At 38.2% G+C, this 16323-nt stretch overlaps 1 protein-coding gene across 1 annotated transcript in view; it reads left to right on the top strand.

Annotated features, from left to right (window-relative positions):
- Positions 1-16323, top strand: part of DISC1 (DISC1 scaffold protein) — a 184435-nt gene that overhangs the window by 38496 nt on the left and 129616 nt on the right. The window contains exons 3-5 of the mRNA XM_059832667.1: positions 2808-2958; positions 6270-6399; positions 10296-10531. Coding sequence (XP_059688650.1) covers positions 2808-2958; positions 6270-6399; positions 10296-10531 — 517 coding nt within the window. The remainder of the gene's footprint in view (positions 1-2807; positions 2959-6269; positions 6400-10295; positions 10532-16323) is intronic.

Raw genomic sequence — 16323 nt, 5'->3', positions numbered from 1 at the left:
TGAAATAATGTGCTTAAAAGACTAAAATGAAGGTAAAAGAAAGTGGTGTCCTTGATGGCTTACGAATAGCAAAGGCCTTGTGTGTCTGCTTCTTGGCTGGAAAATCCTAGAAAATATGGTGGGAAGGGATCTCAGAAGAACACATTTGATCTTGCTGGCCTTGCCCTTAAAATCTATGCTAGAGCTATTCCTGAGAGCTGTTTGTCTGACCCGAAAACCAATAGTGGTGGCGATTTCCTGGCTGTCCCAAGCAGTTAGTGCTTTACTATCTCTAATGTTTTTCCTCATGTCCTTTTCTGCAACTCAGGTTTGTTACTGAGGACTCAAGTTCTGAGGACAGGTGAAAAGCATTGTATTACCACTTTCTTTGCAGCTTCCTGGTGTGTAATAGTACTGGAAGTTACTCCCCTCAGTCTTTATCTCCACTAGATCGAGGAACCCTGCTTATTGCTGTCTTTTTCACGTGTCCTGTTTGCTAGACTTATGATAATTTCCATTACTTCTGCTTGATCCAGATCTCTCTTGAGCTGCAGCGCTGAAAGCTGGACTGAGATAAGCCTTATTTGCATGATTCCCTGCTCCGCAGCTGGCACTGAGGTGCCTTGGTTTCTACATGCACTGAAGAAATCAGCCAGGTCAAACTGAGGGGTCTCCTTTCCAGGAGAGCAGCCTAAAAGCTGAGTGCTGCCATTTTCAGCTCAGTGGTGGTGTTGGAGTCTCTTGAGACATAACCCCTAACTGCAATGCTGAAAGGGTAAGCCATCATTTAGTGCTGAGAGATGACGAGCAGATATGGCCAGCAACAGTACTTATAAAATGCCAGTGAAACAAATCATTTAGAAACACCTGTTAGTAGTAACTAATTGAACTCCGTGTAGACTGGAATATATAAAGCAGGATGCAGCCAAGAATTAACGAGAGAGAGAATGAATTGGCACATGAAATCCCCTCATCTGTTTTCCTTCTCAAAAGAACCTGTTTCTAGGGCCAGGGTGGGTAGGAGTAGAACGATGAAACAACTGGACACACAAACACAGTGTGAGCATAATTATGTTGAAGAACAATGACAACATTGTTGAATGGCTATAGAGGGTTGCCACAACTCCTGCTTGGGTAACACAGGAAGCCCAATGTTGAATGGTTTGAGTAAAAGGAAGTGTTTCCATGTGTTTTGGCATTCAGTGGTTATTGGTCACAATCCAACTCTTACTTTTCTGTTTGCAACAGTGATATTTTTGATGGCTATGTTTGAAATTCCACACGAAATGCGAATGATATGTTTTTCTGGCCAAAGTATGGGCTCAGAAGTCTCATCAGGGCCCAAATTCCAGTTTCCTTGTGGTGATAGGGATAGGATGAATCTGTTCAGCTGTGGTCCCTGAGAAACACACCGCAAATGTGTTTCACCTCCACTGCTGAAAAGGTGTTTCTCCTTTGCAGGAAGAGTATGCACACATGTACATGTGGTTGTCGGGGCAAGGCCTGGACCCTGCAGTAACTTGGGTGGTGATCATTTCAGCTAGAGCCTTCTGGCAGCATTTTGCACCCTAATAACAACAACAACAACAACATGAGTTTAACTACCCCGGAATGGTCTGCTGGCCTAGGGAGAAGATCTAGTCTCATTAGTACATTCTGTGTCTTTATTCCACCCCATCAGCACAGAAGCAGAAAGGAGATCAATACTAATGATAGATGATTGTGAAAATGGATCATCTCACTAAACCAGCAAAATGTAAACAACCCCTCTTCTTACAACCCCTCTGAGGATAAAGAACGAAAATAAGCAGTAAAAAGCATGCACAGATGGATGTTACTCTGATAGTATCATGTTGTATTGAAAAGGTTGGAAGGGAAGGAATGCTAATCACACAAAATTGTAGGCAGCGAGGTCATGAGGAAAGTACTGAACTGTAAAGGTTTTCCATTTGTGGGCTAGCTCAAAATTCTCTAATTTGACTAATGTATCATCAAAGGTGTTCTGGCTTGGACCAGCCAGGCTTGTTATCTGTCATGTATGTGATTTTGCTGGTATACTGGCACTATAGAGAATAGAGAATATACATACCAGAAATAACAATTTGTAATTGGAACTATGTTCTTTCCAGGGAAAGAAAACAAAGTAAGAACTAACTTAGAGAAGTGTTTACTCTAACAAATTTATAGAATCATGGTAGAGTCAAAGCACTCTCTTAAGGACCACTGTTATTTTTATTTAAAGTTGAAAGTAAATCTTTTTGTTGGATGATGAAATAAGCATAATTCAGGAGAGCCTGGAATGAGATAATTGTTTAATTTCTATAACTGCATGTGCATTTCCTGCTGAAATATATTGCTGAGATATCACAAGTGATTCTTCAGTTCTTGACCTAAAAACAATGCAATTTTTAAAAAGGTTGGACTTTAAATGTATAACTGCTGTCTAAGAGTGTTTTAAAACTGGAGCAGTGAAGAGTAGGAATTTTCTTAGAATTGAATTCAGAGGTGTTACTCTAGGAAAAGAGCACAGATGATAACTTTGAGTCAATTCTTTGGAGCCTTACCAAATTAAAACTCTGTGAAAATGCTGGGAAGCCTGCAGTTTTGTCCTTGTCATAGAATAAAGTAGCTTAGCATGCTGGTTATCCAGTGTTTTCCATTGTAGTCTTAGTAATTCACTCTTGAGCAAAAAAGATTGATATATTTTATCAAAAGGGGAAGAACAGCCTGTGAGGTGGATTTTACTTTTTGTTGATCGACCTTTCTTCAGGTAAAATGAAACCTTTTTGTCACTGTTAAGTAACTTTTTTTTTAAATTTAATTTCTAGCCGATAAATTTAGACGGAAACTGGAAGAGCTGGAGAAAGAGAAAAATTCTTTAAAATTTCAGCTTCCTTCAAGGCATCCTTCAATTAGCAGTTTTTTGGATAGGTTTATTACCCAAGTTCAAGCAGCATTGCGCTGGGCTGCCGATCACCGGTAAGTTTGCTGATTCCTTATTATGTAAAATGACGCTTCTGTTTTTCTCAAAATGCAGCATACAGTTTATGAATAATTTTAATAAATAGTTTTAAGGATGTTTTAACATATCAATATGGAGATTGTTTATGGAAATCCCCCTCTTTTTTTTATTTTCTACAATTCTTTCAGAATTGCCCTGAAAAACATTGATCATGATGAACTGGTGAATTAAATGGAACTTTTCTCACTGGTGTTGAGTGGGAATGGGATTGAATCCTCGACACAGCAACATAAGCATACAGCAGCAAGGCAGCTTAAGCAATAGTTCCCCGTGGAGTTAATTCTGATGCTCCTTTTCAGGCAATGAAAGGATATCTAGATATAAAGTAAAAACAGATTCTTTTTTGATATGCATAGATCTTTGGGAGCTTCCTTTTATGCATCACTTTTTAGGTGGTAGTAATGTGCTCAGCACTGTACAAAGTCACAAAAATAAATTCTCAGCCTTCTCTTGAAGGGATAACAACTTCAAAGATTGGGGGAATGTGAGATGTGTTGGATGACCCAAGGGAGGTAGTTAGCTTAGGAAGAAAAAGTTGTCTCTATTTCTAGGTCTGTCTTCAGCTATGCTACTGCTAACTGTTGTTAGAAGTAAGAGGATTCTTTATAGATATAGGAAGCTGTTTTCGAATGCAATAGCACAAATGAAAGAAGAAAAACCTTTTTGTTTTCTGTCAGCTTGTGCATATAAAGGCTACAGTGTGCTAGTCAATACGTTTGGGTGTAATTTATGATATAGCTGAAAATTAGTTAAGATCAGTCCAGATAATAGGATTTCATGGCTAAATTTGAGATTTTTAAGGGTATTTTTAACCTCTATTTATAGTGTTTAGTAATGAGGCAGGTTTAAAACAAACTGCACTCCCTCAGAGCGGTTTCCTTCTACCTTCTGAGGCCCGAAGAAACTGTTTTACAATTCCTTAAAGATTAGGATACAACATTCTGTCTTTTGTCATAAAGACGTGTTTGCTTTATGCATTAATTTGTAATAATGATTTTGGCTTTAGAGGTGGTGTTGTCTTCGGTGTCATAGAAGTTGAGTCACTAAAGCATCCTTGAAATACATAGTCTGCTTGGGTTTTTTCCTATATAATATATTTTATATATAAAATATATGTAATATAAATTTATGAAAGTGTTCCTGTTCTTCGGATGATTATGTCTGTAACTCTTCTCTTTGTACAGGTCTGAGAGCAGTGCCATTCTTCAGGGTCAGATGAATATCCTCTTCACTTTTGTCTTGTGCACACTCCTTTCTTTGAGCTTGGGTTTGACTGTTGCTGTTGTGACACCCTTTGTTTTTCTCGCTTGATTCTTGTAACCTTTTCACACCGCTTTGTGGTCTGACTCTTGTTGATGCAGCAAGCGTACCCTTTGTCTTCAATAGGGGTATTTAAATTTTTTCTGTTCCAACAGTACTTTTACGTAGTACAGGGTAGAAAACGTGACCACTTCTTCACGTGAAATTTGTAGTCTTCAGTTTTTTTTTCATTTTGAATAGGAACAAAACCAATACACCCAGATTTCTTTTTTCACTTGGAGAATTAAAAAGATGATCAGACTAGCTCTGGAAGACCAGATCATTGCATTTTTACTGTAGTCAAGCCAGTCTCATCTTTTTGCAAATAAAGAACTTTAAAAATGGAAAGTGTGTATGGCAGGTTATGTTTAATACATGAGACTGAAATTCAGGCCCTGGTTTTGTTTTACTTGCTTAAATTATGAGATGATTTTTTAGGTGAATGCATTTGGTGTTGACACAGGATATTGGGGGCAGGTGGTAAGAGCCAGGTTTGGTTATGTTTAGCTTCGGAACAATACAGTGTTCATGCAATCACCCGGGTTTGGTGAGATCAGAGAGATCTTGTTTCTGTTTCCTCCAAGTAGGCAGATGTATGTGGGATTTCCAAGGAGGTTCTGAGAATAACCTGTGTTTATTGTGGAATGTTTCCTAAATTTTGACCAGCCACTCAGAAATTTCTATTGCTTACAGATCTCAGAAAGATGCAGCTCTTACTAAAAGAAGGTGGCTTCAGATCCACTGAGAAGCGTGGTTGATTGGAGCCACAGCAATCTATAATGATTGTAAGGCACATACACAGTGATGGCCTAGCAACTCACGATATGGGTGTCTCTTTGGTCTATTTTGTTATTAACAGAAATACAGTTATGCTTCAGTATGTCTATTTTGCTTAAGTCTTAATGCCATTTATTTTAGTGCCAGGGTTTAATTTTGCTTTTTCAGTACATTCTTCAGCCCAGAGAGAGGGGGAGTAAAGCATGTGTGTCTTCTGATGGTCCTGCAGAAGAGACAGGAACCTCTTGTTCTACACACTTGTTAAACAGCTGTGCATGGAGATCATAATTGTGTGATTAATCATGCTTGAACCAGACTTGTGATGCATATTTTATATGTGGCATGGACGTATTTGCTTTGCAAGATTACGACGGGAAATCATGCTTCAAAACCACCCTTTGTTTGAGCCAGAGTATTTTTTTAAACAAGATATTGAAATGCATCTGTACCCTTTATGTGGAAATGCATGCACTTGTCTCTAGAGGTGGACACAGAAATGCAACTGGCCTTGCAAGCGCGCATGCCTTTATGCAGAAACATGTAAGACAAAATAGGTTTGCATTGTTTGCAGGTGCATTCTGAGGCTGATTATAGACTTGACACTTAATGTAATCCACTGATTACCTTGGGGTCCAATCATGCAAAGATTTACAGCTGAGGGTTGTACCGACCACAGTGAGGAATCCCACTGACTGCGATTTTGAAAGAACTCGCTGCGCGCGAGAGAAGTAAAATTTGGCAGCGTGGAGCAAACACTCCAGATGATCTCTAATGTAGTCTCCAAAAGCTGACAGAAGCTGCAAAAGTGGCTTTGGCAAGTTTCTAAACTTCTGTCTGAAAGAGATTTTTCTCTGTATTGATAGAAATTACATGCTTTAGTTTTGTCTCTTTCAAGGCAGTGATGGATAAATTTCTGAAATATGAAAAAGCTGGAGGAAGCCTGAAGCTGCACAAGTTTTCCTTTTTCCTTCTTCAGCATGTTGTAAAAACACTGTAGATGTTTGAGATAATCAAGAAAGATATGCCAAGGAAAAATCTCTTGTTCTCTAAGTGTATCCATTTAAGATGTAGTAATTCTGGTCATGGAGTTTTATGACTCTGAAGGTAACGTGGCATTCTGATCTATTTAATCTTTGAGATGTTGATACTCAGTGATAACATGAATTTTTAGCTTTTTTCTTTTTTTTCAAAGGGTTAGACATGAAGAAACCCAGCTTTGGCACGAAAACGAACATAAACTTTTGAGAGCCACTTACCAGGAGAGGATGCAGATTTTGGCCACAAAACGAAACCAACTTTTTCAAGAAAAAAAATGGTTACAGGTAACAGGACTGCAAAGTTGTCTATAAGAACCAGTGCTGTGTAGGGAAAAGCTTGTAAGCTGTCACACAGAATTAAATAAATTTATTGTAATAGTGACTTTGCTTCTGTGTAGCAATTAGAGCCTTGGCTGTAGTCCAGTTGATAATCTAAGTGATGACTGGAGATGGCAGCCACAGGAGTTGTGTTAGTCTCATTACAGAGAAGCAGAACTGGAAGGCTCAGTGGCTTGTGTGTGTGCTTTAACTTTCCTCATTATCCTTCTAACTGTGTTCTTTATGTTCTAATTTGCTATTTTAATATTTCACTGATCTTCAGAAGTTTTTATTTGAAGACAAAAAGTTTTGAAAGAAGCAATCTTTCATCCATTTCTGGTTAGAATTGACTATAAATACATGATTTACCAGCTTTTGTTCCTGAAAGATGATTGATGCATTTCATAAGGATGAAGGAATCATCATCGAGCAGTCAGCATTTGCCAACAATAACTTTGCACTGACGCGTGATATCACAATGTGATAATTTGGCAAATGGAATGTTTTTAAGATGGCTTCTGTCCAATTTTAAATCTGCAAGCCTTTTAAGCAAAATTTAGCTCTTTCTTTTCACTGTCCTTCAAAATCTCAGTTTACTGTCTAGTACAAGTCTTTGCTCCACCTCCTATTAAACCTTGGCAATCACACTCAGCAATGTGACATCTTAGAGAGCTAGTAAGTCTAGTTTTCTTGTTTTCTGTGGTGTTGTCTTGAAATCTCGTTATTTTTGATCCTTTTCTTCCTTTGGTGGACCTGATAGTATAATCATCTGTGTGTATACACATAAATATATATATATATAAAAAAAAACCAGAAAGAAAAGGAGAAAAGCATCTTAGATGGCCATTGCAAATTCTTACTTAGATAAAGAAATGTATTTTCTATCCTAGTCATCACTTCTGTATTGTTTGGGTTTCTTTCATCAACATAGGAAAGGAGACATAGTCTAGTTGAACATAATCAGTGTTCAGAAAACTATTTTTGGTAACCTAGTTGTCCAGCCAGCCACCTCAAACTATTCTGCTGAAAACTGATGTACTTAAGACTCCATGACAGCTAATGTTTTTGTATGTGCTCCAGGTGAATCTTTATTCCTATGTAGTTATACTATGGACAAATTAGCCACGTTGTTGTACAGGCATGCTATTTATGAGCATTTGATCAAAATTATCATGAATTCCAGGTTCTCGAGGAGGCTGACCTGTGATGTTTGGTGGCTCCCAGCATCCCTTAAGGATTGCTCTTCCCCAAAATCTCACATGATCTGAAATAATTACTATTTTTTTTCCCTCAGCCCTACTTTACCTTCCTTTTCCTTCTACCCTCCCCCCTGTTCGTTCTGCATTTGTTTTCAGGGATTTGAGAGAGCCTGTGATAGTATCTAAAATTTACATATTAATGTTTCTATTGCAATCTGTACTTCCTGGAGAACACCAGTCCATAAGTGAAGTTGGAGGTTTTACAATCAGTACTGATTAGCTGTCATGTTAGAAATCTCAGTTTAAACTCAAATCCACAAAGTAAAACTCCAGCTTATGTTTAGTGAGCCGAATATCATCTGTTGTTCCATGCTGAGACTTTAAGTCCTTTTTATCTGTCCCTGGAGGCTGACCAAGAGCACATTAAAGACTTCTTGGCATTTCTAGAAAAGAACGTGAGAGAATTCCAGTTTATTGACTAAAAGTTCTTTTCTCCCAAGAATGCCTGTGAACTATTCCCAAGCAGAACAGCTTTCTCTCTGTGAATACAGATTGTGTGCTTCTGGTATCTATTTATGTTGTAAAAACATTTCAGTACTAAAAATGTGTTTGTAAAACCAAATTCTGTTCATGTCCCTTTCTGTTCCCATGTAGGTTGCTTATTGCGGTGATTGCAATTACTACGTTTTCACAGAATATGAAGGTCTTTGTATTAAGTAGGGCCTGTTAAGATTTTGGCAGTATTCCCAAACCAGTAACACAGAGACAGAATTGTCCTTTGTGCGCACTAAAAGCCTAATTTGAGACTGAAAGAAACAAAACTGATGTTTTTGGCTGGCTGACCTTTCTGTCCTTGACAAATGCCTGTGGGTTGAAACATGGGCCATTCTGTTCTCTTGTTGCTAAATCTAAAACCAAAAAAGGAGGAAAATAGTTGATGAATCTAATGCGCAGCACTAATAAAATTTGAAATTTTTGAGCCAGTCACCCTTTGAACATGCAAGGACTGTTTCTTGTTTTAAGTGATACTCAGGGAGCTTGTTGCAGTGCAGCAAACCTGAAAATATGTTTGTTGACAAAATGAGCCTTAGTGAACTAAACATCACCTAAATTACATTGAAAACATTAAAAGAAGGTTTCAAAGTGAAGCTCTTAAAATGCAAAGAAATGCTGAAGTCAGTTATCTGTGCATAGTATGTATGTTTTATGAGAGTCTTTAATTGTGTGAGCATGTGGGGTTTTTTTCCTGGATCCCTGCCTTATACATTGCTGAAGATTCAAACTGCTTGTTCAGATGCTCATAATACCGTTTTATTTTCGTTACTCAGCCCCAGAACCCTTTTACAGTATGCCAATCAAACCCTTTTTTGGATGCAGATTTATTAATTTGTGAATGGGCTCTTTTTACAGCATTAATCAACATGGCATCTGAGTGATTCAAAACCACTTAATTTTATCTCCGTAACGTCGTGTTGGGTGAAGACAAATTCTTATTGCTGTTTTACAGATAGAGAATGAAGAAGTGAATTGCCATAAAAAGCTATGTGGTTGTTTCTAATGTCAGTTTTCTAATACCTAGTTATTGACCTGAAAAAGGTTGTTTGTTTTTTTTTCATTTTTCTTTTTAGCTGGACTGAATATGGTCAGAGCATGGAATTACGAGCTTTGATTTCTGTTCAGAGTGTATAGATAGCACTTCAGAGACCTCTCTTGTTGGTTGTATGGAAAATAGTGAACATTCAATCTGTGGCTCTGTGTTGAGATCATAGTTTAAGTGGCTTGCGAAGTTCCACGGAGACTGCAAGAAATGTAGGAATAGAATCAAATTCTCCAGTATGGCTTTCAACTACATTGATAGCAAGTAGTTCTCCTTTGAATTTTTTTTTTTAAACTCTGTTTTCAGATTCTGGGACAAGTGAGCTAAGGGCTATGTATTAAATAACTTTAACTCAGCAACCCAGACTCCTTCATGAAGTGCTCCCTCGGGTGCAAGCTATCTGTTGGGTTTTCAAGGAAAAATTAGAACATGCTTTTGCAAGAAACATCAGTATCATAATGCATGGGGTTTGAACTTCTAGCAAGATGAGTGCAACTGAGGTTGAAGCTCTGGTCATTTTAAGTCAAGGGAGGGATTTTGTGCTTCTAATTAAATATTAATAATCAAAAGGACTGGCCAGACAGTCAGTGACTCACCACTTGCACCCTGTGCCTGATGTTGGATTAGAAGCCTAGAGGAACCATTGCAGGGATATTCTGCAGGAGGACAGATAGATGGTTGATAACTTTAGCTGCCAGTCTGTAGCAGGATTCTGTTGTCATGGTTGAACAGAGATTTTCAGGTTTTTGGGGAAGTTTTTAACTTGGGAAATACCTTGTATATTTTAAAGGTAAAAGGTGACTGACAGTTGGTGTTGGAAGAGGAATATGAAATTTAGTGTTGAAATGAAGGTGGGGAGTTTCTGGCTGTGGAAGCACTAGAGTTTCTGAATACAACAGACTTAAGAATTTTTGTGTGTCAACAAAAGAATGTCTTCTCATTTAATGTTGTACTAAATTGGACAACCTTAATTCATGCTACTTCTGAGACTTGTACTACATTTTTCTAGGAGCAGAGGGGTTTCTTTAAGAGGGTTCATAGTAAACTCGAGTTTCTGTTCTACACAGAAAGAAATTGAAGACCTCCGAGCAAGGTTGGCCATATTAGAAGCAAAAGATCAACAGCTAAGAAGAGAAGTTGAAGAACAAGATAGGCTTATTCAGTCACAGGACTGTGAACTGACTGCTTTACTTGGCTGTGTTTCTTTGAGAGAACTACAGGAAATAAGCAAGGCTGTGGATGACACTTTAGCATCCTCCTATCAAATTCCATTCGGTCTGGATCTTCCAGGGACAATAAAGAGGTATTTAAATTTCAATATGTTGTCAGTGATGTAGAGTCTTGTATCTTCCCAATGTATTGTTGAATTGGCTGTCAGTTGTTTTCTTCATAATTGTGCCAGCTAATTAGCTGGATTAAGATACTTGAAAAATTTTCTAAGAACAGATGCTGAAGTTCTAATATTAATATATTTCCACAGGAAGGAAAATTTTGTAGTTATTTGAAGATCTTGCACTTTTTTTTATGGTAAAGAGCCACCTACAGAAACCATATGTATCCATCAACTGTTAATACCTATCATCAGTTTAAACTATTTCTTGTTAACTGGTGGAATTTTTTCCCCAGCTTGGTAATGCAGTAATTACAACATATTTCTCACAGCCTGGAAGTGTGTACTAGGTACCATCCAAATAAATATTAGAGATGCTTCTTGCTTCAGTAAACTTCCAATCATAATAAAATCCTATGTGATGAGTGTTAGGCTTAAGCAGTGGACTTGAAGTAGTAGGGGAAGGGATAAAGCATGAAGACTTTTGGGACGCCTACAGTTAAATGCACAACCTGTGGTTCCCTTAAATGGAAAAATAGCTACTCTTGGTAACCTTTTGGAAATAATCTCACCTTTATTTACAAAAGCAATAGAAGCACTTCAGGGCCTAAACTGTACCGGCAGTCAATGGGATGTTGGTGATGGAACTTTGAAAGTGTTACTGCTGCTGTGTCACCAGGACAAAATAAAATTCCTGTTTATCCTAACTTGCATTTCTTCCAGATAAGCAATAACTATGTTGCTTGCAATTTTTTTCTCCCTTCATGTTTATTGGATTTAGTTTGGTTATATTAACATTCATGAGAAATTGCTGCTCATGTGTGCTTATTTATACAGATTTTTTTTTGAAGTCAGCAGAACATTTCATAGAGGACATATTCCTCTCTTTTGAGGTTTGTTTAAAATTTTAAATTAGGTTATGGGAAATAGTTTCTTGAATTAAGTTTAGTTTGTTTCAGTAGTATCTTACGCCTGTGTTTCTGAGATTGAGAAACAAAAGGTCTCAAGCAGTCTGTCTGAGAACCTGTGCTTTGATTTGAGTTTTCTCTTAGTTTTGGATTTGCTTAGGAAAGTATAGTCAGATTTTTTTTCTTTCAGATTGCTGATGCAACATTTAAGTTGCACTTAACTCTTTTGGAAATTATTTAAAGATGGGTTAAATTAGTACTGGTTCAGGAGGAACTTGCTCAGAGTTCTTCGCTCACCGGCACAATGAATAACACAACCCCTTGAGGGAATACAGGCATTCATTATTCGAAGTGCATTCAGAACTTTAATGAAGATTTAGAATTAATTTCTTTTCTTCTCATTTTTAAAAGATGCCTTGAATGGAACTTTTCTGGTTTTGGTTTTGTTTGCTGATCAACTTTGTGTCACCAGGGCCAATGATCAGGTGCTTCTGCTCTCTTTACCATAGCTGGAGTTCCCCTATTGCAAGTGGGGTTTGGGTTGCACAAGTAAGCACACTTTAGCCAGGCATCTGTGACAGCCTTCAGGAACAGTTTAAATCTCCTGTGTCAGATTATAGTTATGTGCTTTCGTCAAACCCCAAAGCCTTTTCTGACCAGAACTAATGGCAATGATGACCATGCCATAGGTGGGCATCTACATGTGGAAATTAGATTCCTTGGTCAGGATGTGGAAGCTCTGCATTTAGATCCTCTGTAGCCTGTCTGGATCTGAACCTACAGACTCAGAGCAAGCTCTTAACCTGCCAAGGATTTCGGTGTCCTGGCAGGGAGCGTGTTCCATGGCAGTTCTTAAGCTGTTCCTTAATGTATCCAGGAATGCAAAAGCAGAAATCTGGCAAAAAGCCAGAAAGCTAACAGGCAAAAGGAGATCTGACTCTGAGAGTGGAAGTGGAGAGAATTAATGGTTATAGCACTCAGCTGAGTTGAGAGAGAGAGACCTGGTGGTCATAGTTGTTGAGGGAGTTGGCAACTGTCCCATTGATGAAGTGCTAGATTTTTTTTTTCTTCTTCTTCCCAGCTTAAAAGCAAAGTGAGTTGGTAGGAATGTGTCACAACCTGGCTGATGCAGCCTTTCAAAGCAGCAAGGTACCGCTGACTGCATATTCAGCAGCTTCTCTCCTCTCTGCAGGAGAAACTGAATTAAAAACACCTTGTAGGTGTTTTCTGTACGTGATGTGGCTTCTTGGCCTGGTAAATCCCATTAAAAATCTGCCCACGTCTTGTAGATGCTGTGCCTGCTGCTCTATTGAAAAATGCGCAAGATGCCTTGGGAGCAAAGACTGAAATCTCCGGTCCAGCTGTGTGTCTCAACTGCTTGACTTTCTCATGTGGCCCCTTCCTTGCCTTTGGTTCTCAAATCTCTTCCCTCAAACCACTTGCTACTTTAGGTGGCTGAAAGCATCCCAGATCTGCACTTGCGTGATGGTCAGCAGGCACATTTCCAGCATGGGTTCTCTGCCACTTCTTGCTTTCAGGGCAGGCTATGTAGCCCCAGAAGGGCTCAGAATATGCTCCTACAATGGTTGTGGTTAATTAACAGTGAGCGTTAGCCTCACTGTTAAACTGAAAAAAGTGATGGGTGTCTTCCTTTTAAAGCTGTGCAGTCCATCATACCTCAAGTACAGTGATCTTATATCTGCATCCAGTCGTGTTCTGTTCTCTCTTTCTGTAACATGAAAAAGCAACAAGCAGATAGTAAGACATCTGATGTGGATATACTTCCTGTGTGCTTATGGGCATCCCCTATGTTGTCATACAATTATAGAATAATTTAGGAGGTCATCTTGTCAAACCCCTGCTCAAAGCAGGGCCATGATTTCCAAGTGAGATCAGGTTGCTCAGGGCCCCATCTGTCTGAATTTTGCGTATCTCCAAGGATGTAACCTTGCTAGGCATCCTGCATTTCGCCACCCTTGCTGTGAACTTTTTTGTCTCGTATCTAGCCAGAATTTCCCTCATTGCAACTTGCATTGGCTTATCCTAAATCAGTACTTCTTGTGAAAGGCAATTGTATATTACCTAACAGGTTAAAATACTTGACAAAGCCAGTTCAGCATATTAGTTTTAAGTTCCAAAATCTTGGGATATTTAATGTGAAAGAGATTTTTCTGGAAATGTACACTTTATTTTATGAATTATTGCAGAGAAAAAAAAAGTCTTCTAAATTTAGGGCTATCTGTGTGAGAAATCAAGTTATTACTTATGCATATATACTAAAGAACAGTGCTTATGTAGAAACTCGTTCAGTATTGATGGGCTGTAAATGGCAAGCTCCTGGACATTGGGTTGCAAGACACTATGTATTTACTCTAACTGCATTGTGCTAGTCAGTGAAGTACTGCTATAATGTGATTTTGCATCATTATTTGTGGGGTACATGAATTGCATCAGCACTGGAATAACACAGGGGTGATGTGAAGCATCTCTTAAGACAATCTGTGTTATAATGAATTGTACTGAGTGGCTTGCAGCCACTATAAAATACAAAATATTTTGCTTTTCTTGGTCTAAATGCTATTAAATAGCAACTTATTAAAGCAAACTTCAGGGAATGTGAGAGAACATCTTAAATGAAGAGTAATTGCCCGGATAAAAGTGTGCAGAAGCAGGAGAGCAAGTCAATGTAACATTGGGCTGAGCATTGTTTCTAAGCTTATTTTTCTTGTCAAACATTGCTATTTTCAGGAAGATTAATAATCCTTTGTTTTGTCTTGTTTATCTCTGGTATGTAGTGGACTTTTTGAAAGCAAAAAGCCTTTGTCAGTAACTATAGCATGCTTTGAGTTTGAAGAATTGAGAAATGACACATTACCCTGGGCCCTTTTTATTAGGGCTGTTGGAAACCAAGATTAAAACCTGGCTGGTTAATGTGCAAACAACCATTCACTTTTGTGTTTTGATGCAACCTTGATTCACATCGAGGTTGAGACCATAGAATGTGGTCATTTTGCTTCATCCAGACAGGCCTAATTGATCTTGGTAAACTAAAGAGTGTAATCATTATTATAAAATGAGGAAATTACAGTGCAAAAGCTCAGTTTGCTTCAGTGGGGTTGCATGGAGATGCGTTTAAAAGCTGTGAGCAGCTGGTGTTGTGTGCACCACGACACATGTTAGTGTTTTAACTAAAGATGACGTTGAAATCAGAGGAAAACAGGTCTGAGTGTTTCAGTGTGAAGTACTTTCTCCTGGAGATTGCAAAAGGTAACAAAATATATCATTTCTGTATCCTCTACTGAAGAGGACACCATTTCAGAAATACGTTTTTAACTAGTGTAACTTGAATCTTCTAACTATAAAATAAGACCATATTAATTATTTGACTTATCTTCAGTACCTGTTGTTTCCTTTTTTGTTTCTTTTCATTTCACAATGAAAACTGGGGAAGTCTGTTATACTTCTGTTCATATTTAGTTTCACTTAGCATTTTCTCTTTAGTTTTATCCATCTCTACAGATGCATGTGACTGTAGAGCATGTCATCCTTAAAATAAATTGCACAGTTCTGTCTGGACTATTGTCTGGGCATTGAATGCTGGTTGAAAGAAAGAAATTCAATTAAAATATATTTCAAAATATTTGAGTACTCCATCTCTTCTTCCACCCTTCCCATGGAACAATTTTTAATTAGTAGGAGTTTGTTGCACAGTGGGTGTGGGGGATTTTCTGAAGATAGGGAAATGCTCTATTCTGTATATTAGTTATTTTAGTACTGTCATGGCCAGTGGTGCAAGGAACTGGAAGTTTTATGCAACCAGTTCACTCTGCTTTAGTGATGCCTGGAGCTCATCTGAGAAAGATTAATTCAAAGTGAAATACAAATGCTCAGGGGGTTGAAAACCTTATTAGTTGGAATATACCCAAAGCATTCAGCAATTTCAGTTGAGGCCAAAGCCTGATGAAGCCAGAAAAGGTGGGTTTTTCTAAAGAAGTTGGTTTACTTGTGAAAAGTTGGAAAAAAAGACTTATACATAGTTTCACACGTTAACTTAGGAAAAGTGCCATTCAGAATGGGCTGTCACGTACTGTCATTAGGAGAGGCTGCTTTGTACATGTTTTGTTGTTCTTCAAAGTATATGGCCACATGAAATTTCTGGTCAAATTAGCGGTTAGCAAGCTATGTGAAATTACTGAAGTCTGAATGCGGCTATGTTTATTTATATCAACTTTTTAACAAAAATCTTAGCTTTAAAGAATTGTATGTAGAAGAAGCAAAACAAATTGCATGCTATCCTTTCAAAAAGATACCTGTTGTTTGCTGGATAACATGCAGTCAATCCAGGAAAGTCCTTTTTAAATATGTGGTTTGAGGGTTTCTATGGCTATTTCTGTGAAAATGCATACATATTAAAAATATCCTCTGGGAGAAGAAGGGCAGCACAAATGCAAAGAGCAGAGGCATAAAATGGCTTTATAGCATCAAAAAGTTTCTACTACAGTGCACAGGCTGCTAATGTTCCTGACTCTTTGCTGAGCCTGTGTGTGGGACAGCAGAGAACTGAATTGTGCTTTTAATGCCAGATACTCTTGGAGTCCTTACTTCTGGGTTTACTTGCTGGGTTTTTGGGTTGTTTGGAGCTTTTTTGTTGTCTGCTTTTTTTTTCCTGATTTCACAACCTTAGTAGTGCTTAATTACAAGTAGAAAGTAATGTTGGTAGGTAGGTTAGAGGCAAAATAATCTGAACTTTTTTCTTTTTAAATCTTCCTGAATATTTTTCAGGAGAGACTTCTGTGCTGTCTTATGAGTTGGACCATGAAGACCCGGATGGTTTAGTAGACCTCTAAGCACAGTGCA

This window comes from Gavia stellata, chromosome 2 (assembly GCF_030936135.1).
Source record: "Gavia stellata isolate bGavSte3 chromosome 2, bGavSte3.hap2, whole genome shotgun sequence".
NCBI lineage: Eukaryota > Metazoa > Chordata > Aves > Gaviiformes > Gaviidae > Gavia > Gavia stellata.
Note: the sequence above shows the minus strand (reverse complement) of the source record. Positions and strands in the feature narration are given on the sequence as shown.